Below are 27,020 nucleotides of genomic sequence, written 5' to 3'. Positions count from 1 at the left end.
GGCCAAAGATAGCATGCTCAAATTTGGCTGCAGGGGACCCTTCCAAAAAAATGTCAACCAGAATGTGTCAGGAGTCAGGAATGTAAGCAGATCATTTTGATTTACATAACCCATCCTTCGATTATTATCACTGTCAACACTGTCTGGTGAGATCGGGCAATCAGTGCTTGGCTCATCAAAAGAAATGGGATTTGCCACATTTAGATATTTTGGCGACAGCGTGGAATGAATGTGTTTAAAATCATCTTTCAGTTGCACATAAACATACGGGTCAAGCTTTTTTGTTTTGGATATCATGCAATTATTTCTTAAGTCACCATGAATATCAATAAGTAAGGGGTATTGGAAACGCAAAACAAAAAGTTTAATAGGATTTTGCAGATCTTTAAAGCACCCTGCACAACTTCTATTTTAAGTAATTAGCTTTCACAACAATGTCTTTTACTCAATTAAACTTAAGCACATCCTGTGCATTAATGACTTTCACCCGATGTGCTGTTTTCCAACAGAATTATGCCAATACTACTTGACCTATTGTAATTATCGCTGTTGATAAGGTGGATGCAATGTATGTCACTGGTGACAATAGTCCAAAACATGACTATGAATTTAATACATTGCTATTCCAAAAGACTAAAAGGATAGGGAGATAAGGAGCAAAAAAAAAAAAAAAGAGACCGTCACAACTCTGCAGAGTATTTCAGAGAGAGGCGACATGATTCCAGCACAACGATGAGGTTTTTCATATTATTAATCTTATAAGCAGGACCACATATAAAAGTACAGTGGCGACACATCTTATTAGTAGCTAGTTTCTACAGGTCTTTCCGAGACGACATGGAATTCTTGTTAGGTCTTTGGAATCCGTCAAATAAGGTATGAGTCAGAAGCCAGATGGGACCTAAGCGTTGCTCCAAGCCGAAGTGAAATCCATGCTAATTGGAAGAAAGATAAACAACAGTACGGTGTGAAGGAAAAGTCAAAGGAGACCAGATCAGAGGTGTAATGAGAAGTGCAGTTAAGTCAAGCTTTTGTCCATCAACTCATCACTATTCTGGCTCATGTAGGAGAAAGGAGTCTGCAGCTCTCTGTTCCGGCTCCAGGCAAACTGTTTTCAATCAAGATTAGGTTCTCTGTCTGTCATTAATATTTAAATAAACTTAACGTCTCCACAAGTGTGGACACACTTGCTTTGACCCAAGTGTTCCATTAGTGTTGGATTGATTGAATTACAGTGACCTCAGTCATTTTTCCATCAAAGAGGATAAAATTCAATTGAGTGCTTTTATCAGCTTCGAGAAAGAGTGAACTCTCATAACTTGGCCAGACAATAACCCAAACATGAGTAACGCTCTCATCTAGTTTCATTGTCTTGTCTTTATTATAGGTATCACCTATACAGCTTCAAATCCAAAAACTAGAATGAGTCCAAAAGTTTAGATTTTCGCACATGCTATACAAAAACGATTGTGCACAAGTCAGAGATAATACTGAATCATTCATATATCAGAAAAGCGCAGTATACTTAAAATGGAGCAATAAACGTTGATTTATTTACAAGTATACTGACATACATATGGTTTGGGATGTTAATAAAAATGACTTGTACAATGTAATAAAAAAAAGAATTGTATTGCACATCATTTCATCAGTTGAGCCCTCTGGATCATGTTGTTTTGGAAAAAAAATAATAAATAACAATTGTTGGCAGCGGTGACATAGCTTGTCAATAGGACATCAGCTAGTAATAGCAAATAATACTATTACTAATAATATAATGACAAAATAAATATCATAATAAGAATGTGGAGCCTCAAGTTCCTCATATATATATATAAAATTCCAAACAACAAACAATTAGCATTAGTTTCTTCTCTCACACAAATATAATAAATAGTCTATTTCCAGGCATGAAAATGGGTCAGGGGTTAAAAAGGTGAGAAGGGTGTGGAGGAAATATATTCCAGTACACTGTATTGTACACCCCAACAAAATATTGAGCTCTGTCGACCCACACTGTGTTTCAGCAGGGCCATGCAGAGACCGGTGGAGGGGTGGGTGCTCGTAGATCAAAAGGGGCACATAAACAAGTATTTACCGTAATACACCTTAAAACAACATAACTTCAATTTTAACCAGCTTTAGATAATAATTGGCTGCGACTGTGACACACTTTAATTGGGAGGGGGCAACAGTGAATAGAAATCAAAACTGTCATCAACACTTTCTGGCTGTGACTCAGTCAGTCTGCCTCTTTTCTTCCTTCAACCTCTGCATCAAAACTTCCTTCCTCAACTTGTTCATCTGAGAACAAACCACATCAGATGGTCACTGAGCCACCAACAGCACAGTTTTCTTAAAACTATTATTTCATTATTATCCATACTTAACAACTCTAGCACCTAATGATTAATAAAGCAATGACATCAAAATCTTATAGAAAAATAACATTGTAATTGTGTTTATAATTGGATTTAATACCCGACTATCCTTGCAAACTTGTTCTTACCAGGTCTGCTATTCACCCAGCTGATGAGGTATCCACTGCCTTTAGCAGCCTCATCTAACTCCTTTTTTTATCCATCAATCTCCCTTCCCTACGACGCATGTCTATGTAATGAAATATAAATATTTAAACAAACAAACAGACTCCCCGGTGGCTTTTAGTTTTAAAGCTTTCTTAATTTCTTTCTCACTCAATAACGATGGAGTTAGATTTGTGTTTTTATTATTCAATCAAAAAACAAAGTTACTTCTATCAAAAACAAAGTTGCTTCAATCAAAATACAGTATATACTTTTAATCCCAAAAAGTAGCCTCAATAAAAAAAAAGTTTTTGATTGCAATAATAAATTTGAGACAAAAAAAGCATTTGAAAACTATTTTTCTTGATTGAAACAAATGTTTCCATTTAAGTAATGTTTTGCGTTTGGGCCACATTTTGGCTAGGACATTTGTGTCTTTATTATTCAATCAAATAAGTTGCTTCAAACAAAAAAATATATATAAAAAGAAAAACTTTGCACATGTGCCAATCACCGTTTACCAAAGCCTGAGAGGGTTTGAGTAGACTCACTATGAAGCTTTTAATAAAGCCAAGCATTTTCTAACTACTTTATTCTTGTTTAAAAATAATTCGGTGGGGCAGTAACATGTTTAAAACTTATCATAATTCTTACATTTTGAAGTGCTTGAAAACCATTTATAAATGATACTTTGGTGAAAAAAGTGAAAAAACATGTCTTATATATATGTATCTTTTTTCCAATGTAAAATCTGAATAAATGCATTGAACACGCACCAAAAAATGGGGGGGGGGGGGGGGGGGGGCGCTACTTCGCGGTTTTCACTTGAAGCAGGACTCAGTACCACCACTCGTCGGGCCGCTGTTGTGCCGACACCGGCCGTCAGCTCAAATCCAAGCCGAAAATAACGCGTCTCCGGCGGACGACGGGAGCGATGTGAGGCGCCCCCTCCATCCGAGAGAATGCCGCTTAATTTGACTCAACAGTGTGTTTCTTCGTTTATATTGTAACAATATTACCGTTAAATACACAAGCTTGACGCCAATTTAACGGGAGCTATTTTTTTTCATGGGAGATTTGGCTAGCTCTGGCAGTGTTCAACGCAAGCTGCAACGAATGGCAGTAACTTTTTTATATCGCAAAACGTGAAAACGATTGAAACCATTACTCACCAAATTCAATCTGCTGGCAAATACAGGCAAGTGTGTATGCTGCGCTCTGGTCTGCCCCGATGTGGATAAGGCCTGCTTTTTAGCCTTGCAATGCAACCGAAGGCTCTCCGAGCACTCCGTGTACACGCGTAAGGAGTGCGCGCGTTTGGAATAATGGAACGCAGCTTGGGCCGATGATTGGTTCTCGTCAGCGAAGCATCTAGAAGGATTTGCTGACTGTGTTCTTAAGTGCTCAGTTTACGTACTAAGTTAATCACATGATGATAATAATAATGATTAAATAAAACCTCCCGACCCCCCCCCCCCCCTCCCAAAAAGAATTTCTCCTCGGATCTACGCAATTCACGAAGGTCGCCCTTTTTGACTTCAAAACGGCGAATTTCGCCGAAAGGTGAGAGATTTTCATGCCTGATTTCTTCCCATATATTGCATCATCCTTTAATCATGTTCTACTCATTGACCGCATGGTACTTTTTGAAGCAGCGGCAAAATAATTTTGATAGGTAGCAGTGTATGGTCACTTAGTGGCTTCATCTTCAGATTGACCTTGGGGGTCTGTCATGTGACAGAAATGCATTTTTGACTGAGGCACAACTGTGATACCCGCCAGTTTCAGAGTCCTGCAGCCTGGCCATGATCTCTGCTATGGTGTACCTAAGGACAAGAAAACCTCCATGATTGATTTTATAATTAGACCTGTTATTAGATGAAAAATACTTACATAAATGGCATAACAGAGGAAAAAAGGGGGACTTTGTGAAATAAGTAAATTTATTTAACTAGAAAGAGTATTCTAAAGTGCCTAAAATGATCCATTGTAGATATCATTTTACAATTTGAAGAAATTCCACTCATCCATCCATTTTCTCCTGCTTATCTGAGGTTGGGTCGCGGGGCAGCAGCTTCAGCAAGGAAGTCCAAACTTCCCTCTCCCCAGCCAATTCATCCAGCTCTTCTTGAGGGATACCAAGGCATCCCAGGCCAGCCGGGAGACATCGTCTCACCATCGTGTCCGGGGTCAATCCCAGCGCCTCCTCCCAGTGGGAGGTTCCCGGAACACCTCACCGGCAAGGCGCACCAGACGCTTCCAAATCAGATCAAATGCATCTCTTGATGCAGTGGAGCAGCAGCTCCACTCCGAGCCCCACCCGGAGGATCAAGCTTCTCACCTTATCTCTAAGGGAGAGCCCGGCCAACCTACGGAGGAAACTGATTTTGCTGCTTGTAGCCGGGATCTCGTTCTTTTGGTCACGACCCACAGCTCGTGACCATAGGTGAGGGCAGGAACGTAGCTCCACCAGTAAATAGAGAGCCTTTCGGCTCAGCTCCCTCTTCAGACCGATGCAGAGTCCGCAACACCACAGATGCGGCACTCCACAGTGATCCGCCTGTCGATCTCCCGTTCCTTTTCCGTCAATCGTGAACAAGACCTTGAGATACTTGAACTCCTCCACTTGGAGAAGGACCTCATCCCTGACCCAGAGAGAGTATTCCACCTTTTCCTTCGTTAGGGACCTTGGTCTCCGATTTGGAGGTGTTGATTATCATCCCGAATACTTCACACTTGAGATTTGAAGGTCACGGCTTGACGAAGCCAACAAACACTACATCATCTGCAAAAAGCAGAGAAACTGAATTTGAAGAAAACAAAAGGTGCAATCCTGCAGACACTGCTTTCTTTCATTTAGGCTACGTTCATACTACAGGTCTTAATGCACGAATCTGATTTTTTTGTCATATCTGTTTTTTTGGCGTGCACGTTCAGACTGCCTTTGTTCATTGAGACCATTCAAGTATTACACATGCGCACTAATTCACAGTCCGACGCGCTGAGCAAGACGACCCGCATGCGCAGAAGCATCAAAACAAATGACCACACACGCTGGCTGTCATCAGTCATTCCAGGGATATATTTTGCTTTTCAAAAAGAGGACACAAATTGCAGACATAAATAATCCCAGTTTAGGCTTATATTCAAAGTATATGGATCGATAGCATGCACGCACTGTCTGTACATGTCACACACACATACGCGCAGTTTGCCCCGACTCTCGGCCGTGTAAGCAATGTTGAAATATTGCTTATATGGAGCAGACAGAAAATCGATCATTCTCAGGCTCATCCTCAACCAATTTTTTAATGACTGTTGTCAAGTCCGACCCTTCCTAAAAAGTAGTGATGCACGATAATACATTTTCCAACCGATACCGATAACCGATAACTTCCTCCTCATTCCAGCCGATAACCGATAATGTCAAGCCGATAATTCTATTAAAAGATTTATGTAAAATTTTAAAGTATACACCAAAAAAATATTACTGTGCAAAAATATAATTTATTGCTCTTTTTTTCAACATAAAATATGAACAAGTCGTCAATTCAAACATCTGAATAATGACAGATTGTCTGACATTGTGTAATGGTAAACTTTTGGCAACAATTACTTACAGAGTAAATACCAAAGTTGCACAAAAATGCCTTTAAAAGTAAGCCATTCCTAATATATATAACATTAATACACTACAAAACACACCTCCTTAAAACTAGTCAGTTTTAAGTGTAAATCTATTGGCAATAAGTGAAATTATCTGCCATCGCTACAAGTGTATTTCTCTCAGATTTCTTGGAAGAAAAATAGCTAGCTGAAAATAATCTTAACAGCCTTGTTTTAAGCAATACATTATTATACTTAATCCTAAAAAAAACAAAAACTTGGAAGAAAGAAATATTTTGAATAATATTTGTGGCTACAGAATGTTAAATTAAGAATTTAATTATCCACTGTGACTGTAATTGATCAGAGAAATAAGTTAAATAATTTGAAAAGTGATTGCTAATGTTATATGCTTTGTTGCACACTGTGAAAATGATTAACTCAAAAGAGCGAGATATCATGTACCCATTCTGCAGCGCTTTGTTTACATTTGCGGCTTTCACGGCATTTGCTTTACAGCAGCTAAACTGCTACACAGCAGTACTATTTGGACGGAGTTGGAGCTCGCATCCACGTGCGTGTTGTTTTGTGCCTGAGTTTTTTTAAACCGAAAATAAAGGCAGCGTTACAAAGTCTTCTGACCGCTCGTCATTTTACATATTGAATGCATTATTGACTGGCTGACTTCGTTTTCTCCATGTTTAAATGATCATCTAACCACTGTGCTGTCATGATAAGCTCGCTTACTGGACATCACTTTTTCATGAAGAATGGTGGTCATATAAACTGCATTATTTTTTTATCCAGGGCTTTGGTTCTCGGGTCATTTAGGTTAAAAAAAAAAAATAAAATAAACGTGTCTCGTCCCGGCGGCGGCTACGTTCGTACCGGATAATCTGCCTGCCCCGGCCGGTTCGCCGCGGGGTATTCGGGTCCTGGCTCTGCTCGCACGCCGTGGGGGAACGCTCGAGAAACCGGGGTGTTCGCCGGAGGGAGGTCCCGAAGCCGGGGAACCGGGCTCGGCCCGCCCCACCTACGGCGAGGCGGCGGCGGCCTGCCGGACCGGCCAGAGCGGCGGGCTCCGTCGGAAGACGGCTACTTGCCGACTATCGGTCTCCAGTCGAGCCGGTGTTTAGCCTTAGATGCGAATTTACCACCCGCCTTGGGCTGCATTCCCAAACAGCCCGACTCTGTATTGTCACAAGCACCGTAGTTTAGCTTGTGTTTACAATAGCCTTAGCATTACCGATAGCAGCAACCTCATATTCGTTCCAAAAATCTTTGTGATGCAGTTTTAAATGGCTGCTGGGTTAGTGGTTTTAAATGAGGACGCTTTCTTTCTGCCTCGTGGAACTTCTACGGTACGTTTCGCAGATGGCGAGAGCGTCGTTTTATTAGTAACAGCCGCCATAATATTCAACTACTTCTTGTCGTGTAACTCCGCCTCCTCAACCCCTCCTCCCTTATGGGCTCAGGGGCTTCAGAGAGGGGAAGGGTTGAGGAGGCGGCGTGCTGAATTCTTCGGTTGCGCACATTTGGAGGCTAAATCAATTATATAATTATCGGATTGCATTATCGGTTGAATTTTTTTATTATCTGGATTATCTGTGTGACGTCATAATTGCCATTATCGGCCGATAATTATCGGTGACCGATATTATCGTGTATCTTTACTAAAAAGCCGTGTTCAAGGCAAGCTAGGCGCTAATAACGCACAGCTGCACCGCTACCGCGGCGTCTCTCTCGCTTTTTGATGACGTAATTGCTGCATGAATTCCGATTTGAGAGACTGGACAGTACAGACCGCCGCGACAGTCTGGAAAAATGTGGCCCAGATCGGATTTGAACCACATACGAAAGTGACCCCGATCGGATTTGAAATGGTCCAGTTCTATACGATTTGTCACGTTCAGACTGTCAAGTTAATGCCTCACTCGAGTCGGAAAAAAACGAAAAAATCGGATTCGTGCATTAAGACCTGTAGTATGAACATAGCCTAAGTGACACTATTTGCCCACTGGCAATTTTGTTGCCATTTGAAGATATAAACCCATAAACATATTTATCCAAGTACATTTTTTGGGAGGAAGGCAATAAAAGAGACTTGATTAAATAATTATTAATATGTTTGGGGCTAAAATATGAAATGCATGAAAATTACCTCTTTCCAGGAAGATTTGCATCTGCCATGTCTTCTGCGAGTAGGAGCAGGAAGCAGATGATGTCATTTAACAGGAAGCACTTGGAAATTATTTTTAAAAAATGAAAACCTCTAAGTTGTCTAGTAGCATATAATTGAAAAAGGTTGCATGAGTACCTTTCAGAATTTTTATTATGAGTCAAAAATGACAATGATACACTTTGGCAGCAATTGTTGCCTAACATTTAAGCACACAAACACATGAAAAAGAAAAAAAAAGCACACATAAAAAAATGATCTTATAATTGTTCCAATTTTACAGTGTCTTGTCTCAAATTTGCAGTCTGGACTCCTCCGTATTCAATAAAGCCTTTGTCATGTTTTACGCCGTCGTTTACCTAAAGCGGTCGAAGAATGAGCCCTGGTTCTCCGGGAGCAAGATGTCTGCTTTTTGACGGATGTCCTCTCAGTGACACTGTTAAGAAGAACATTTGGTCAATCTTGAGGCAGGTTGGTATTGAACATCTATTTTAAAAGACATTGCCTGAAGGGGAAGTTTTATTGGAATATCAGCTACACAGAGCAGATGCTTAAAGGGAACCCCGGACTTAAAGACTTGTAGGCTCTGTCTGTATGCATCTAAATGAAGCAAGCTGAAAGCATACAGTAGTACTTTAGGTGTCATATTCGCCTCTTGTAGGACGTTTAGCCGGTGTAGCAGAATTTTGGCAGAACACCGTTTTTTTCCTACTTGTCTCATCCCATCTTCCCTGTTCATTTTGCTTCTGCTGCTCATTTTGTGAAATATCGACAGTGCTGTTATGCTCATTCATGTTCCTCTTAGGTTCAAATTTAAAAGGTTGAACTGATGACATGTTTATGTATACTTTGGAAGTCCGTAACCATGTGACTTCACTGCCCTGTGACGTTAACAACAATGGAAACCTACTAGTTAAACAAATTTTACAAATTGTATAAAAATTACAACATCAAGAGGGGTTTCATACAAAATTATTTTTAACTCACAATAACATTAATCTTTTAAGAAGTATCCATGGATCCCTTTAACTGTTGTGGGGTAAATAGTCTGGCTTTTATTGTACCAATCTGAAGTAATTATCGACATTTACTAAATGTTTGTGCCTGTTTCCAGGAATCTATTAGCTACTGTAGATACTCTTGGAACATGTACAGTACTGTTTATTGGGATTGAGTGTATAAGGGTTCAGTGGGCCCTGAGTTACAAAAGACATTATTTAGCATTTTTTTAAGATGGGTGTTGTTTTTTTTGGCATATTTATTTATTTATTTATTTATTTATTTGAAAGGCAGGGATTAGTTTACTATTGTCAAAATTTGAGATTTTTTTTTTTATAGTGGCTGTAAACTCAGCTCAATTCCACTAAAAGTAACAGAATGATATAAAAAAGAGAATTACAACTTCAGTACTTAAAATAGCCACATATCTTTGCCTTAGCGTTCATTAACTTAATGCTAATTATCACCATTTACAGGAGTCTATCCGGTGGTGAAAAAAAAAAAGCTATTTGAAAACCATGCAACCAGCAACTCACGTAGAGACAAGATAGACCCCAATCACGTGACGTCACAACTCCACCCCCCTGACTAGTGCCGCCATATTGTCTGTCAGCTCATCATGTTTACATATTACCGCTACGTACATTCCTCCTACAGGATCCACCCAGAATTGATCAATCTAAATTCAGGACTTCTAAGACCTTTTTAATGCCATTTCAACTGAAAATTAATACTTTTGTTGCACCCATTATTTAGATCATATTGAATCATATTAAATAAATAAAGCACTGAACATCAAATTTAACCTCAATTACTAAGTGTGTTTGACAAAAGAATGCACATATATTAAAGATACTTTAAATGTGTTTTAATTGTAACATTATAAAGTCTCTCAAAAACAACAGGAATATCTTGGGACTTAACCGTGCAGCAGTTGTGTGTGAAAACAATTTCCCGTGTCGACTGACATGGGAAGCAGTGTGCGTTAAAGCAGGCGTTAAATTCTTGGGTCACAGCAGATGGCTGATGACTTAAATATCATAGCGGCGGCCGATGTAACTTACTCCCTCTTCACAGTAAGAGGAAAAGCAGTAAACAAACATCGCAATTATAAACATAGCAAGCTGGAAACAGCTAAATTAAACTGAAAACATGACCAAAATTAAAATGTCAATTATTACGTCGGGCCGGGCCGGGGTTCTTTCTCGCTAACTTTTTGAAATAACCATATATTAACGATGTATGAATGATAAACTAAGGAATACTTGTTATAAAATAAATAATTTGATTAAAAAAAAAAAAAAAAGCGCTGTATGGTCATTGCAGAGCCAGAGCGTGCCTATACGCCCTTTTTAATCTTCCCCTCTGCGAGTCCGCAAAACCGCACCTGTTTATTTATATTTAACAAACTTTTCCAGCGTTATTTTGTTGTGTAAATAAATTTATAATGATCATAAAAATATGTAGTCTATTTAAACATTAAGAAAATGTGTGTTTTTGTTTTTTATGCCAACTGAGATTTCGTTACAAAAGAAACTTTTATGCAGACATCGTCACAAATGTTATCACACAAAACGCGGGTCGGGCTATACCCGCAGACCAGTTCGGGTCGGGCTGAATTTTTTAGGCCCGATTTTACCTCTATCTTAAAGTCTTGATGAGCTTAAATTGACTGCAGTTACGAAGTCGGGAATGCTCCCTCCGGAAAAAAACACGAATTGACCAACATTATGTTTAACAAACTTTTCCAGCGTTTTTTCATTGTGTAAATGCATTTATAATGATCATAAAAATATGTAGACTATTTAAACATTAAGAAAATGTGCGTTTTTTTTCTGCCAACTGAAAATTCGTTACAAAAGACAGTTAAGACATCGGGAACGCTCCCTCTGGAACAAAACGCAATATGACCAACATTGTGGCAGCCAATGCCGACCAAAAATGACATAATATCCGAAACAGATCACCAATGGACTCATTTGAAGTATATGAATGGTGGTCTGTTTTGGTGTTCAGAATCCACAATACTTCTGCCTGCAGGGTTTTACAACAGCTAATTTAATACTTTTAATACCTTTAACAATGGAAAACTAAATTCAATGTTTTTTTAATACTTTTAATAACCCGCGGGTACCATGTCCTATTACTGCGTGTTTTTCTGCTTGTCTAAGGAATCACCGCCTAGTAAACGAACCCAAAAACCTTCCTGACAATCGTTAACATTGATTAATCAAAATGGTGAAGGCACGTATGGCGGTTGGTTGCACTAACAGAGAAGATAAACAGTCATTTTAATAGTTGCTGTGTGCCCATTGTTAAAAGGGCAAATCTCGAAAGCAGCACGGTTTGTTTATCTCGGTCCATGATGCGTTTGTCTCGACAGCCGTCAGACAGCGGCGAAAACATCAATAGTGGTGATGCCAACACGATCTCAGACATAATCTGACGAAGACTACGAAGCTCGTCGCCACAGTCGCGCAGCAAGAGGGTAAGCGCAACAACATATGTTGTGCCGAAAAATAGCCGCCCTGCGTGAAATGTCCCCCCTGACGGGAGCGCCCACACGGTAACGACTTTCTTGTACCGTGAATATGTATTATTTTACTCTGCTTAAACTAATAAATGTCATACCTGTGTGATTGTCATTGGGATATGGTCGTGAAAACCTGTAGACTAATACATTTCTGTTCAAAGATGGTTATGTGGCCCAGTCCACGATTTTTTACTAAAATACAGTACTAATATTTTGTGTAATTTAATTATTTAAAACTGATCTTAAAGTCGTAACTCCATTACTGTAATGCGTCCATGAAAACATTTGATGTTTTCACGTCAATAAAGAGTTATAAATAAGCGCTCCCGTCAGGGGGGACATTTCACGCGGGGCAGCTATTTTTCGGCACACACCGGCCCGTTGTCGATCAAGTTTCATTTTACAATCATGACAACGGTGACGCTCAGCTGACCAAATGTCGTTTATATTCGGGCCGGTGCCGATTCTGGGTACCCGACTCCTCATCGTGACATAAACTGGAGTATGATTGGAAATTTTGTGGTCTCAGGACGAGCTCTGACGCACGGGAGGAAACATCGGTTTGGGCATCAAATATGGATCTGGCGAATGGATCGACCGAAGCTTTTCCAAATAACGGCTTTTATGCAACTCATCCAATGAGTTTACAGCATCTGAAAGCACCGGGGCTTCCATAATTTGCAAGTGAATCCACCTTTACAAACTACGATCATTGGCAATACGACACACAATGACGGACAATATGGCGGCACAATACAGCGATCACGTAATTGTGTGACGGTGGTGGTGGTGTTTTACTTGTATAGCGCTTTTCCACCTTTCAAGACGCTCAATCTGGGTCTATATACTGTAGAGTACACACAGGATTATATTCTTTATCCTCTGTGGAAAAAAAAAAAATCAACAAATATTATTGCGACTAAGTGAGACAATAGTTTTGGAATACTTTGTGTCTGCATACTGAATTTCACCTCTGTGACCAAATGGAGCTGGAAATTATTCATGATCATCAAACTCGTTAATTATTTACATTATATTTAACCAACCTATCCTAGATAACGAAGAGCAGGGCACAAAGAGACAAACAACCTTTCACACTCACTATCACACCGATGGGGAAAAATAAAAACTCGCGTTATATTTTTCAAATGTGGCTGGAGACCAGAGAACGCATTGAGCACCCAGGCAGGCACATGGAAAGCATGCGAAGCCCACACAAGAAGACCGAAGCACGTGATTAAACCCTTGATATAAGAGCTATGAGAAGTCCTGCTAAGCAATCAGCCATAGGGCTGCCGCAATTAATGGACAATTAATCGTTTATCAACTATCTTGAGAATTAATTAATCATTTATCGACATTGTTAACCCAAATTTTTGTTTGTTTCGGATCTTAACCTTAATCTTAAAATAGGCTTAGGTGTTAACCCTTTAACACCTAAGCCTTTGGCCAAATTAACCCTTTAACACCTAAGCCTATTTTGGCCAAATTTGCATGCATTTGATGTTGCCTTTATATTTCAAAGAAAAAATTGTTCACAATAGCCAAGTTGGGTCCCTTTTTTAAGGACTCCTTGAACTTCATGTCCAAACTGTTGTTTTCTTCACTGACCAATTATAATCCACATTTTGGATCCAAAAAGATTAAAAAATCCCAAAATATTTTTTCAAAATTTGTAATGTTGATGTCCCATTGACAACCAAACATGTTCGACCAACCATTTTGAAGCTTGATAATATGTATTCTACTTGTTAGGATAAACATTCAAAAGAAAAAAATAAGATTGAATAGTTTTATGTTTGACAATTCAACACAAACAGCAAGTATGGTCATAGGCGTTTTTGGCCTTTACACATACTACCGTCAAAACGGGTTATATACAGTGCAAAATAGTGAGAAAAAAATAATATATATCATCTAACACAAAAAGGGTTTGGAGGATATCTCTTTGTGAAGTTAGGTATTATACCCATCACCTTATCTAAAGTATATACGTACATGCAATCAAGCTTCTCGACCACTCATCTTTATAAAAATTGAAAAGATTATAGTGAAGAAAAAACATTTATATCATTGAAAAAAAGAATTTTCAAAAATATTGACAAGTAGTTCAGTTCAATTCAAATTTTTCTGGCATACGACCAATAAAGTTTTTTTTTTTTTTTTTTTGCAAACTCCATAAAGCTTCTGCATGAACAGGTCACGGAGCTGCGTCACACACAAGGTCACACAGCCTACTCTTTCGCCGTTTGCGCACTGCTGTCAGCCTGTCACTTCTACTTGCCGAGACGCCGACTCATCCCAGGAAAACAACGACAAATACAGCTCATCTTCTTCCTTGAGTTAATGAAATAATGCATTAGCTTGCGCTAAATTTAGTTTTAGATTCATTCTGCACGTTTCAAAGTTGCTCGCTCAAACCAACCGGCCGTTGCTTCCTTCGCATGCCTCTTCTTCCTTAGCTGGCGCCTCGCTCGGAAAGTTATTAAAAATGTCCACATTCGGTTCGTCCCTCTTGACATCACAACGGCTCTATGTAGTCTTTTGTGCTGCATTCGGTTTTGAAAAAGGACAAGAAATGATGGAAATATGGAGATAGATACATGGTCCATGCAGCGTTTTAATGCACATTTATGAGTGCAATAAAACTATAAAACTCAAATGACATTATCTCCCATTTTTCTTGGTCGATTGACTTCAACTAAAAACTGGTGTGGACATCAACTTCCGTACTTTCAAATGAGACCAACCAGCGGCACGTGGGTGACGTAATTACAGCGTGACGAAGCTTCAAAGACGACATGTGTAAACGCGTCGCTGCCGACACGTTCGGTGTTAAAGGGTTAACTGTAAAAGCAATTTCAAACTAGTGGCAGCCTAGTGTGAAGGGTTCAGCGGCAACCCCTTCATTCTGTATGAGGGAGGGGACTTCTCGGCGAAAGTGAGCGGCATCGATCCTTTTGGACAGACTGGAAAGTCTTAAGCGAATTTTCGCCGAGGAGCGGGTGCCCAAAATAGAGACTTGTTATGTTTTTATAGTGTCATTTCATTTGTCATTGCATGTGTCACTATGTATAGTTTATAAATGGTCTAATAGGCCGAGTGAATTAACAGTACAAAATGCAGTCCAAATTTTTCACTTTAAATGACATATAGTCATAGAAAAAAATTAGACCAACCTTGATTTCTACAATTTAATGTTTAATTTAATGCCCAGTACTACTATATTACTTGACAAATATATTGTTTAGCCAACTGGTATACAATGGTTTTATCTATTGGTTTTATCTATCCATTCATGCAAATAGAAAAGGAGCACGTGAGCTTCCTTTGTTATTAATGTAAAAGTGCAACCTTATTGGCATAAGCCTTTGAAACCTTGGCATCAATGAGGAGACAGAAAAGTTCAAACATCAACACTTGTCCTGACCTCCTTCTGACCCCCAGCAGGAGCCTTGTATTCAGAAACAAACAGGTGTGATTTACACTGCCTTAGTTAAGTGAACACTCCAGCCCCCGGACAATAAAAGCAGCACAAAGAATCTGAGTCAGTATTTATTTACAAAACAATATGCAAAACATAACACAGTTGCCATAATGAACACCCTAGTAATTTGGGGTAAAAAACAAGCAACATGCAAAAAACATTGTACAAATATAATGCCGTATTTAGTAATATAAAATTAAACATGACATAATATTTACAGGGGAAAAGGGTAATAGAATTTACATTTTAGTGGGATAAATGGGTTCACATATTTATAGTTTATTCTACATTATTTCCAACTGTGTCCACATCCAAATTATTTTTATGGGGGCGGGTTTCCCAGTTTTTTCTGCTGGCGCTGCTCATTCAGCCACTCTTCTAAAGTTTTGCCTCCAGATGAACTGGGGCAAAAAGTGGCCCTGCCGAAGCGGCTGTGTCCAAACTCTTTAGTTTTGGCCTGCCCACACATTGAGCACTTGTTAAATGGCACTTCACGGACATACCTCCTTTTCTGGACTCCACTGGCTTCCTCTTCTGCCCTGCGCCGCCTGTTCCTCAGTGTGGAGCGGGACACAGGAGCCACTGAGGCAACAGGAGTAAGAGCCAAGACAGGGGCAGCTGAGGGCCCACCTGCCCCAGGGTATATAACAATGACCTGGGGCAGTGCGGCAGGAGCTGGGGGAACAGGAGGAGCTGCAGGAGCAATGGGCCGCACGGCAGTGGCACTAGCAAGTCGTCTACCCGGTCGCAACTTAGGAGCCTGTCCCGCAGCAAGGCCTTGGGAAAGGACACTTTGCTCCTCAGAGTTCTCCCGTTTAAACCTGCAGCCATAAAAAGTAAACATTACAAATGACTGCTAAATTTTTTACTAAAATATCAATATAAAAAACAAACATTGTGCTTAACACTGATTAGATGAGGAGTTGACCCTGAGGAATTTGGCGCCAAACGGAGTATGCATACATATTCTGGTAGGAAACAACCATAAACATTTATATTCTTTGAAATCATGAATCAAAACACTTAATTTATATTTCCCCTTTTATACTCAGCAGTCAAAAAATTTACAAATAGGCAACATTTTACCCAAGCTCGCTTGACAGTAGCAGGCCCCAAACCACAACCACTTTGTTTCAGGAGGAATGGGACTTTATTTCGTATAAATACAGTATCTATACATATATGTGTGTGTGTGTGTGTGTGGGTCGGGGGGTGTATATATATATATATACACATATATATATACAGTTGTGGTCAAAAGTTTACATACACTACATACATACACAGCAGATTTGATCACTTTTTTCTGTTCACCCATAATAAAGTCATAAAAGAACCAAACTTCATGAATGTTTTTTGTGACAAAGCAGTATCTGTTCCACTCACTCTATCAGAGAAAAATCAGAGTTGTAGAAATAACTGGAAACTCAAGAGAGCCATGACATTATGTTCTTCACAAGTGTTTGTAAACATTTGACCACAACTGTATATATATATGTACATACACACACATATATATACATACATACTCACCGGCCACTTTATTAGGTACACCATGATAGTAACGGGTTGGACCCCCTTTTGCCTTCAGAACTGCCTCAATTCTTCGTGGCATAGATTCAACAAGGTGCTGGAAGCATTCCTCAGAGAGTTTGGTCCGTATTGACATGATGGCATCACCACCCCCATGATGCGAATTTCCCGTTCCACCACATCCCAAAGATGCTCTATTGGATTGAGATCTGGTGACTGTGGAGGCCATTTGAGTACAGTGAACTCATTGTCATGTTCAAGAAACTAGTCTGAGATGATTCCAGCTTTATGACATGGCACATTATCCTGCTGAAAGTAGCCATCAGAAGTTGGGTACATTGTGGTCATAAAGGGATGGACATGGTCAGCAACAATACTAAGGGTAGGCTGTGGCGTTCCAACGATGCTCAATTGGTATCAAGGGGGCCCAAAGAGTGCCAAGAAAATATTCCCCACACCATTACACCACCAGCCTGAACCGTTGATAAAAGGCAGGATGGCTTCATGCTTTGATGTTGTTGACGCCAAATTCTGACGCAACCATCCGAATGTCGCAGCAGAAATCGAGACTCATCAGACCAGGCAACGTTTTTCCAATCTTCTATTGTCCAATTTCGATAAGCTTGTGCAAACTGTAGCCTCAGTTTCCTTTTCTTAGCTGAACGAAGGGGCCCCCGGCGTGGTCTTCTGCTGCTGTAGCCCATCTGCCTCAAAGTTCGACGTACTGTGCGTTCAGAGATGCTCTTCTGCCTGCCTTGGTTGTAACAGGTGGTTATTTGAGTCACTGTTGCCTTTCTATCAGCTCGAACGAGTCTGGCCATTCTCCTCTGACCTCTGGCATCAACAAGGCATTTCCAGCCCACAGAACTGCCGCTCACTGGATATTTTTTCTTTGGTTGGATGGTTGTGCGTGAAAATCCCAGTAGATCAGCAATTACTTAAATACTCAGACCAGCCCTTCTGGCACCAACAACCATGCCACGTGCAAAGTCACTCAAATCACCTTTCTTCCCCATACTGATGCTCGGTTTGAACTGCAGGAGATTGTCTTAAACCATGTCTACATGCCTAAATGCACTGAGTTGCCGCCATGTGATTGGCTGATTAGAAATTAAGTGTTAACGAGCAGTTGGACAGGTGTACCTAATAAAGTGGCAGTTCTGAAGGCAAAAGGGGGTCCAACCCGAGTGTGTGTGTGTGTGTATATATATATATATATATGAAACACACATATAGTAATATTTAGAATGAATTCATTAAGTAATAATGTCAAGTTATTGATAATATGGCACTTGCTTGTAGAATACCGGGTAATTTTTTGGTTCTTTATTTTAGTGGGGGGGGGGGGGGGGGGATATATGATCTCATAAAATTATGGGATGCACCCAATATAGCGTTGTTGATCATTAATAAAAGGACAGTACTGTGATCAGTGTACTGTATTCAGTGGGAATAAACGCATTATGATCGCTTATGTTAGCTAAACCGTTTGGCGCTCTGAACCAAATGGAGATGTACGTTATAGATATGATGAGACTCAATATTTCTAATGAACGAGTTCATTAATGAGTATAACATTACACATTTATCTGTTAACAGGGAAAAATATTTTCAAACTTACCGTGCGCTAAGGCAGTTCTGACAACTTGTGATGAAGCGATGACAACGGCCGATAAATAAGCCCACCAGCTCAGGCCGCGATTGTCTCAACAGAGACCATGAGGTTTGCGCTGACAGGTCAGTTAGCTTAGTTTTTGGGCTTACTTTGGGCTTACTTGCGCATGTTATCTGCGCTGATTGGTCAGTTGGCTTACTTTTTGGGCTTCCTTGACCATGAGGTCTGCGCTGATTGGCTTACTTTTCTGGCTTACTTTTTGGCCTTACAGACTGCAGCAGGCGCAGGCGAACTTATGCGGGATCTGTGCTATCAGGCTGTTTCGGAAGACTGATATACGCAAATCCCGGCCAACGAAACCTTGATAAATGTGTTTTTAAAGTTTCGTGAGCTCTGGGACACTCGAAAAATGACTCTCATACCTCCCCTTGCTAAATTAAATAGTACCTGGATGTACGTTTGTGTGGAAATGTAGTTCACAAACAACAACAAAAAAACTATACACCTTCGCACTGTAACTAGTAAAACTCTTTACTAACCAGATTGTACATTACGAAAAATCCCATATGATACACTACAGTTCAAAAGTTTGGGGTCAAAGCGACCCCAAACCTTTGAACAGTAGTGTATATATGTATATACTGTATTGGCCCGAATATACTGTAAGACTGTGTTTTTTGCATTGAAATATTGAAAAAGTCTGAGTCGTCTTAAATTCGGGGTCTAGACATTATACCCCTCCTCCTTGAGTCATCACCTTATCGTGGTGGAGGGGTTTGCGTGTCCCAATGATCCTAGGAGCTATGTTGTCTGGGGGCTTTAAGCCCCTGGCAGGGTCACCCATGGCAAACAGGTCCTAGGTGAGGGGCCAGACAAAGAATGGCTCACAAGACCCCTTATGATGGAGAAAATTACAGGATCCAAGTTTCCCTTGCCCGGACGGGGGTTACCGGGGCCCTCCTCTGGAGCCAGGCCTGGGGGTGGGGCTCGAAGGCGAGCGTCTGGTGGCCGGGCCTTTTCCCATGGGGTCCGGCCGGGCACAGCCCGAAAAGGCAACGTGGGTCCGCCTTCCCATGGGCTCACCACCTGTGGGAAGCTCCAAAGGGGTCGGGTGCGTAGCAATTTGGGCGGCAGCCAAAGGCGGGGGCCTTGGCGGTCCGACCCCCGGCTACAGAAGCTAACTCTTGGGACATGGAATGTCACCTCTCTGGCGGGGAAGGAGCCCGAGCTGGTGTGTGAGGCAGAGAAGTTCCAACTAGATATAGTTGGACTCTCCTCCACACACAGTTTGGGTTCCGATACCAGTCCTCTCGAGAGGGGTTGGACCCTCTTCCACTCTGGAGTTGCCCACGGTGAGAGGCGCCGAGCAGGTGTGGGCATACTTATTGCCCCCCGGCTTGGTGCCTGTACGCTGGGGTTTACCCCAGTAGACGAGAGGGTAGCCTCCCTCCGCCTTCAGGTGGGGGGACGGGTCCTGACTGTTGTTTGTGCTTATGCACCGAACAGCAGTTCAGAGTACCCACCCTTTTTGGAGTCCTTGGAGGGTGTGCTGGAGAGTGCCACCTCTGGGGACTCCCTCGTTCTGCTGGGGGACTTCAACGCTCACGTGGGCAATGACAGTGAGACCTGGAGGGGCGTGATTGGGAGGAACGGCCCCCCCGATCAGAACCCGAGCGGTGTTCTGTTATTGGACTTCTGTGCTCGTCACGGATTGTCCATAACGAACACCACGTTCAAACATAAGGGTGTCCATATGTGCACTTGGCACCAGGACACCCTAGGCCGCAGTTCGATGATCGACTTTGTGATCGTGTCATCGGACTTGCGGCCGCATGTTTTGGACACTCGGGTGAAGAGAGGGGCGGAGCTGTCAACTGATCACCACCTGGTGGTGTGTTGGCTCCGATGGTGGGGGAAGATGCTGGTCAGACCTGGCAGGCCCAAACGTATTGTGAGGGTCTGCTGGGAACGTCTGGCAGAATCCCCTGTCTCCCTTGTCCCGGGGGAGGTGGGGGACATTGAGTCCGAGTGGACCATGTTCCGCACCTCCATTGTTGAGGCGGCCGATCGGAGCTGTGGCCGTAAGGTGGTTGGTGCCTGTCGTGGCGGCAATCCCCGAACCCGCTGGTGGACACCTGGGGTAAGGGATGCCGTCAAGCTGAAGAAGGAGGCCTATCGGGCCTTTTTGGCCTGTGGGACTCCGGAGGCAGCTGACAGGTACCGGCTGACCAAGCGGACTGCGTCTTCGGCGGTCGCCGAGGCAAAAACTCGGACATGGGAGGAGTTCGGTGAGGCAATGGAAAACGACTTCCGGACGGCTTCGAGGAAATTCTGGTCCACCATCCGGCGTCTGAGGAGAGGAAAGCAGTGCACCATTAACACTGTGTATAGTGAAGATGGTGTACTGCTGACCTCGACTCGGGACGTCGTGAGTCGGTGGGGAGAATACTTCGAAGACCTCCTCAATTCCACCGACACGCCTTCCTTTGAGGAAGCAGAGTCTGGGGACTCTGAGGTGGGCTCTTCAATCTCTGGGGTTGAAGTCACTGAGGTGGTTGGTAAGCTCCTCGGTGGCAAGGCCCCGGGGGTAGATGAGATCCGCCCAGAGTTCCTAAAGGTTCTGGATGTTGTAGGGCTGTCATGGCTGAAACGCCTCTACAACATCGCGTGGACATCGGGGACAGTGCCTCTGGATTGGCAGACCGGAGGGTGTGTTCCAATTTTAGAGGGATCACACTCCTCAGCCTCCCCGGTAAAGTCTATTCAGGGGTGCTGGAGAGGAGGGTCCGTCGGGAAGTCGAATCTCGGATTCAGGAGGAGCAGTGTGGTTTTCGTCCCGGCCGTGGAACAGTGGACCAGCTCACACTCCTCAGCCTCCCCGGTAAAGTCTATTCAGGGGTGCTGGAGAGGAGGGTCCGTCGGGAAGTCGAATCTCGGATTCAGGAGGAGCAGTGTGGTTTTCGTCCCGGCCGTGGAACAGTGGACCAGCTCTACACCCTCGGCAGGGTCCTCGAGGGTGCATGGGAGTTCGCTCAACCAGTCTACATGTGTTTTGTGGATTTGGAGAAGGCGTTCGACCGTGTGCCTAGGGGAGTCCTGTGGAGGGTGCTCCGGGAGTACGGGGTACCGAGCCCCATGGTAAGGGCTGTTCGGTCCCTGTACGACCGGTGTCAGAGTCTGGTCCGCATTGCCGGCAGTAAGTCGAATTCGTTCCCAGTGAGGATTGGACTCCGCCAAGGCTGCCCTTTGTCACCGATTCTGTTCATAATTTTTATGGACAGAATTTCTAGGCGCAGCCGAAGCGTTGAGGGTGTCCGGTTTGGTGGCCTCAGCATCTCATCTCTGCTTTTTGCAGATGATGTGGTGCTGTTGGCTTCATCAAGCCGTGACCTCCAACTCTCACTGGGGCGGTTTGCAGCCGAGTGTGAAGCGGTTGGGATGAAGATCAGCACCTCCAAATCCGAGACCATGGTCCTCAGCCGGAAAAGGGTGGCATGCCCTCTCCGGGTCGGGGATGAGATCCTGCCCCAAGTGGAGGAGTTCAAGTATCTTGGGGTCTTGTTCACGAGTGAGGGTAGGAGGGAGCGGGAGATTGACAGGCGGATCGGTGCAGTGTCTGCAGTGATGCGGACTCTGCACCGGTCTGTTGTGGTGAAGAAAGGGGCGGAGCTGTCAACTGATCACCACCTGGTGGTGTGTTACCTCTCGATTTACCGGTCGATCTACGTTCCTACCCTCACCTATGGTCATGAGCTGTGGGTCGTGACCGAAAGAACAAGATCCCGGATACAAGCGGCCGAATTGAGTTTCCTCCGCAGGGTGTCCGGGCTCTCCCTTAGAGATCGGGTGAGAAGCTCGGTCATCCGGGAGGGGCTTGGTGTTGAGCCGCTACTCCTCCGCGTTGAGAGGAGCCAGTTGAGGTGGCTCGGGCATCTGATTCGGATGCCTCCTGGACGCCTCCCTGGAGAGGTGTTCCGGGCATGTCCCACCGGCGGGAGGCCCCGGGGTCGACCCAGGACACGCTGGAGAGACTATGTCGCTCGGCTGGCCTGGGAACGTCTTGGAATCCCGCCGGAGGAGCTGGCTGAAGTGGCTGGGGAGAGGGAAGTTTGGGCTTCCCTGCTGAAGCTGCTGCCCCCGCGACCCGACCCCGGAATAAGTGGAAGATAATGGATGGATGGACATTATACCCATTCACGACGCTAGATATCATTGAAGCGAATGCTGAACTTCAGGAGTAATGTTCTGTCATGACAGATCTCAGCTACTCTCAAGTTTAACCAGTTTGCATTATTTTATTGCAATGTTTTTTCTTATTCAGATTTGTTTCAAGACTACAGTTAGACCTCACTTTGATGGTTAATGCAGTTATTGCAATTTTGTTGTTTTATCAGAATAGATTGGTTTATTTACATTTCAAAAACCAGAAGCCATTCATTTACGAATGAGACTGCACTTTAGTGAATGAGACTGCACTTTAGTTTACATATTTAAATGTTCAGATATTAAGATTTGAATGAGGCAAAAATAACATGCTTTTTCTCTCAAATATATTGTTAGAATCATTTGTTTCAGATGCACTGTAATTATTTTCTGTATAAAAATTAATTTGGTGTTCTAAAGTCTTCTTTCAAAATTGAGTCTTGAAAAAGAGGGAGTCGTCTTATAATCAGGGCCGTTTTATATTCGGGCCAATACGGTATACACATACATACATATACACACACACACACACACACACACACACACACACACACATTATATATATATATATATATATACATGTATATATATGTATATTAGGGCTGTCAAACGATTAAAATTTTTAATCGAGTTAATTACAGCTTAAAAATTAATTAATCGTAATTAATCGCAATTAATCGCAATTCAAACCATCTATAAAATATGCCATATTTTTCTGTAAATTATATATATTCTGTAAAATAAATTGTTGGAATGGAAAGATAAGACACAAGATGGATATATACAGTACATTCAACATACGGTACATAAGGACTGTAGTGGGCATTTCACTCTACTGTCATTTAAATCTGTCTATGCTGTCCTCACTCCGAAGCGTCTACTTTTTCCAAAGCTAGACAGCTAGTGAACGACGCCTTAATAATCAGACTTCTTCCTTTTTCATCTGATTTATTAATAAAATAGCCTCAAACCATTGTCCTCTTTAGACCGTCATAAAACTACAAAAAAAAAAAAAGTACACAAGCATTGCATTAGCAACAACATTAGCTTAGCACGCTATACAGGTTCACTAAACATAGACAAAAAGCGTCTCATACAAAAAATAGAACATTTCGCTTACTAACATAATATTGTACATTCTTTACAACAACCATACTTACGGACAAATCTTGTCCAAGGATCATATAAGCACAACATTACAACGTACGCTTCAGCCCGAGACGTCGTGCAGCCATATGAACTGGCAAGAAAAAAATAAACCATGTCGCAAAGCGACCACAAGAGTTCGCTGCTGTGCTGCAGCACAAAAAGCCTTAATGTAAAACTTACCAAAAGGCAGAATACTGTCTGAGCGGGACATGTGCGTTAATTGCGTCAAATATTATAACATGATTAATTTTAAAAATTAATTACCGCGCGTTAACGCGATAATTTTGACAGCCCTAATATATATATATATATATCAGAGGTTGCGCTAGACTTTTTCGTTGTCTGTCATTTTGACTGACAGAGTCATAAAAATCCGGTCATAATCTATTTTTACCAGTCACTTACATTTTTAAACTGATAATAATGACATATTCTATAGTATTTAGTTTTCATTCATTTTTAATTAATATTCTGTCCGAATAAGCTTAATGTAGTGGAGAAAACTGGATTCTCGCTGATTCAGGTTGATTTTAGCTGTGTTCACGTCAGTGTGTTGGCCAAACACCACTTAAGGCCCACTCAAAGTAGAGGCAATCACGGCACTTGGACAGGTGGCTGGATTTCTCCTTTTTCTTTAATGCACATCCTCTTAAATCAACTTTATACAGTCCATTCATCCCAACTGTCCATGTAGATGTGGAAATGGTTATATTCTTGAGTAGGTGTTTGTGGGTATATATGTGTGTATCTGTGTGTGTGGTTTATCTGTACAAAAGACATGAAAAGAAACAATAAATAAATATATATTGCTTAAATTCAAGTTAATTACATTTAAACATGTAGATGGAATATTCGAAGTTAAGCTTGAACTATTTTCTACGCTCCAGCTAAGCACTTCCGGTTTCGGGCACTTATTGTGAAGGCGGATTCACTCTTTTTCCGGTGCGCTAGGCCGCAACTTGTCGCTATTTTAGAATCGCAGCATAGCAACACGCTAACGGACTACCACGCAAAACAATCGGACGAACTATCATAACAACAGCAAAAGGTAATCATAACAAATTGTCTACGTAAATATGAATGCTGCTTGTGATACTCACTTTGCATTTACGCACAGCAATGAACAAACACACAATTAGACGCACGCTCATGTCGTGCATCCACGCGTGACTTTCTTACTATTGACATCCGCATTCTGGTACGGTGCATGCGCAATCCAACTTTTCACCTATTTACGTCAGCCAAATGTGGGAATCAAATGATGCTGAAGGCATTGAACGAGCAACTGTGAACTTCTTAAGCAAACAATCACATAACTTTGTAGCCTTTTCTACACTTAACAAGAGGCAAACAGACAGCGGAGTTCCCCAATCAGCGACGGGCAGACGTGCCGCTAGCAAAGCGACAAGGGCAGGACGAGGGACTTGCGTGCGGAAGTAAACATACGAGGAGAACGGAGTTTATTCAACATGGCTAGCGAGAGACAGACTTGTCAATGACTCGTTGTGTTTTAGCTTATTTAAAACTGAATTTACCGCGGATTGGGACATATTCTCGGCCCTCCCGTTCGCCATCCGTGTTGTTCTAGAGACGACTTTCGGCGGGCAAGAGTGACGTTGCTCGTGAAGAACACGTCACGCAAATAAACAAATCTGATTTGTCGATTGATTTTGTACCTTCTCGAGAGGCTGTGTCCCAGACTTTTCTCTCAGTGTTTCAAAAATACAGGGAGAACAGTCTGGCCGTGCAAGGCAAACACTCAGTTGCCTTAACATTTTTCCGAGTAAGGCCAACGACGTCATGCATCAAGAGAGACAATAGCTAATTAATATGCTCACTTGCCACCCTGTGGGTGTGAATTGCAACCTGTCAAAATGACGGATGGACTTCAGTTTTTTCCGTCACCGTTTTAAAAAACCGGTCAACGACGGAAAATATTCGGTTAACGCGACCCCTGATATATATATATATACACACATAAATACATACAGGTGTGTGTATATGTGTAGGTGGGTGTGGGAGGGGGGTGTTTGCGATAGCAGCATCCGTTTTTGATGTGGAAAACTGTGATGCAGAGTTTTATAGTAGTTCTATAGTATTTCCAACTTTCCTCAGTGCATATATTTGGATTCTAATAGACATTGAACATGTTAAGCCTAAAGAATCAATGTCATTAGAGTCTGAGTCGATTAGATGACTAATTGAAAAAAACCCTCAATGATTCGTCAACTTTCAAAATCATTTGTGTGTCATTAACCCTAGTTTGGAGTTACCAGCAATGAATTAAACACAACGCACAACTCAACTCACAACTCAAGCCACCACTGCACTTGACAATTTTGAAAGCAGAACTGCTATTTGCTACTTGATAATTTACAAGATATGAGTTAAAACGTTGACATTGAAATACATTTAGTACCAGCAAACGCCCAAAGTGATCACTGATGATCATTTCTGTGGTTCAAATCTATGAGCTTATATTTATTTCAACAAAAAGACTAATTGAGATGAGTGTAAAATGTGTCTCCTGAATAAATAGAACGTCAGAAACCTGCTGACGAGAAAAACTTTTTCTAATTAATTTTAAGTAAAAAAGTAAACTCATGATCTTCTCGGGCCAAGTTAATATGTGTTTGATTAGTATGCGGGAGGTGGCGGGTGGTGAGGGGATGAACAATTATTGCAGACAGTCAATCTCAACAAACGGCCTCCAAATTTCGCCACCAGCAATTTATTATTCAAATGGTTCCTTGGAAGGTCTAACCCCTCCCCCTGCGAAGACAAGAGTGTATGAATCTAATTAAATGACAATTACCAATGACGTTATTTTTATGATATATTCACACATAATTCTGCCAATATTTCTTGTCCTTTAGGTGATGCAGGACAGTAATTAATAAACGTGTGCCCTGGGAATCATTTTTCACTGGCATGTTGAATTATTTTTATTGAAGTGGTGAAATGTCATCTTGATTTTATCATTTCATATAGAGGTCAGTTAAAGAGAATTATAGCTGACCTGGACTCATTTATTCATCTTCCCAACACTATGAATGTGATCAATTGATAACAACAAACATGTGGCATGTCTTCAATGTACAGTACATAATACTAAAACAAGTTTATTTAAACTAGAGCTGTCCCGACTCGTCGACGTTGTCGACGTCATCGATGACGTAAATGCGTCGACG

General features: G+C 41.9%; 1 protein-coding gene across 4 annotated transcripts in view; it reads right to left on the bottom strand.

Moving 5' to 3' along the window:
- rad18 (RAD18 E3 ubiquitin protein ligase) overlaps positions 1–27,020 on the bottom strand; it is a 136,013-nt gene that overhangs the window by 21,013 nt on the left and 87,980 nt on the right. Inside the window, exon 13 of one of the 4 annotated variants that reach the window (XM_057845122.1) lies at positions 8,368–8,746. The exons of 1 other annotated variant lie outside the window; for it this stretch is intronic. In XM_057845122.1, the coding sequence (XP_057701105.1) occupies positions 8,647–8,746 (100 nt within the window). In that variant the 3' untranslated portion in view covers positions 8,368–8,646. Of the gene's footprint in view, positions 1–8,367; positions 8,747–15,278; positions 16,151–27,020 lie in introns of those variants that run through there. 2 more of the 4 variants (XM_057845123.1, XM_057845121.1) reach the window with 2 other exon arrangements.

This window comes from Corythoichthys intestinalis, chromosome 9, assembly GCF_030265065.1.
Source record: "Corythoichthys intestinalis isolate RoL2023-P3 chromosome 9, ASM3026506v1, whole genome shotgun sequence".
Taxonomy (NCBI): Eukaryota; Metazoa; Chordata; class Actinopteri; order Syngnathiformes; family Syngnathidae; genus Corythoichthys; species Corythoichthys intestinalis.
Note: the sequence above shows the minus strand (reverse complement) of the source record. Positions and strands in the feature narration are given on the sequence as shown.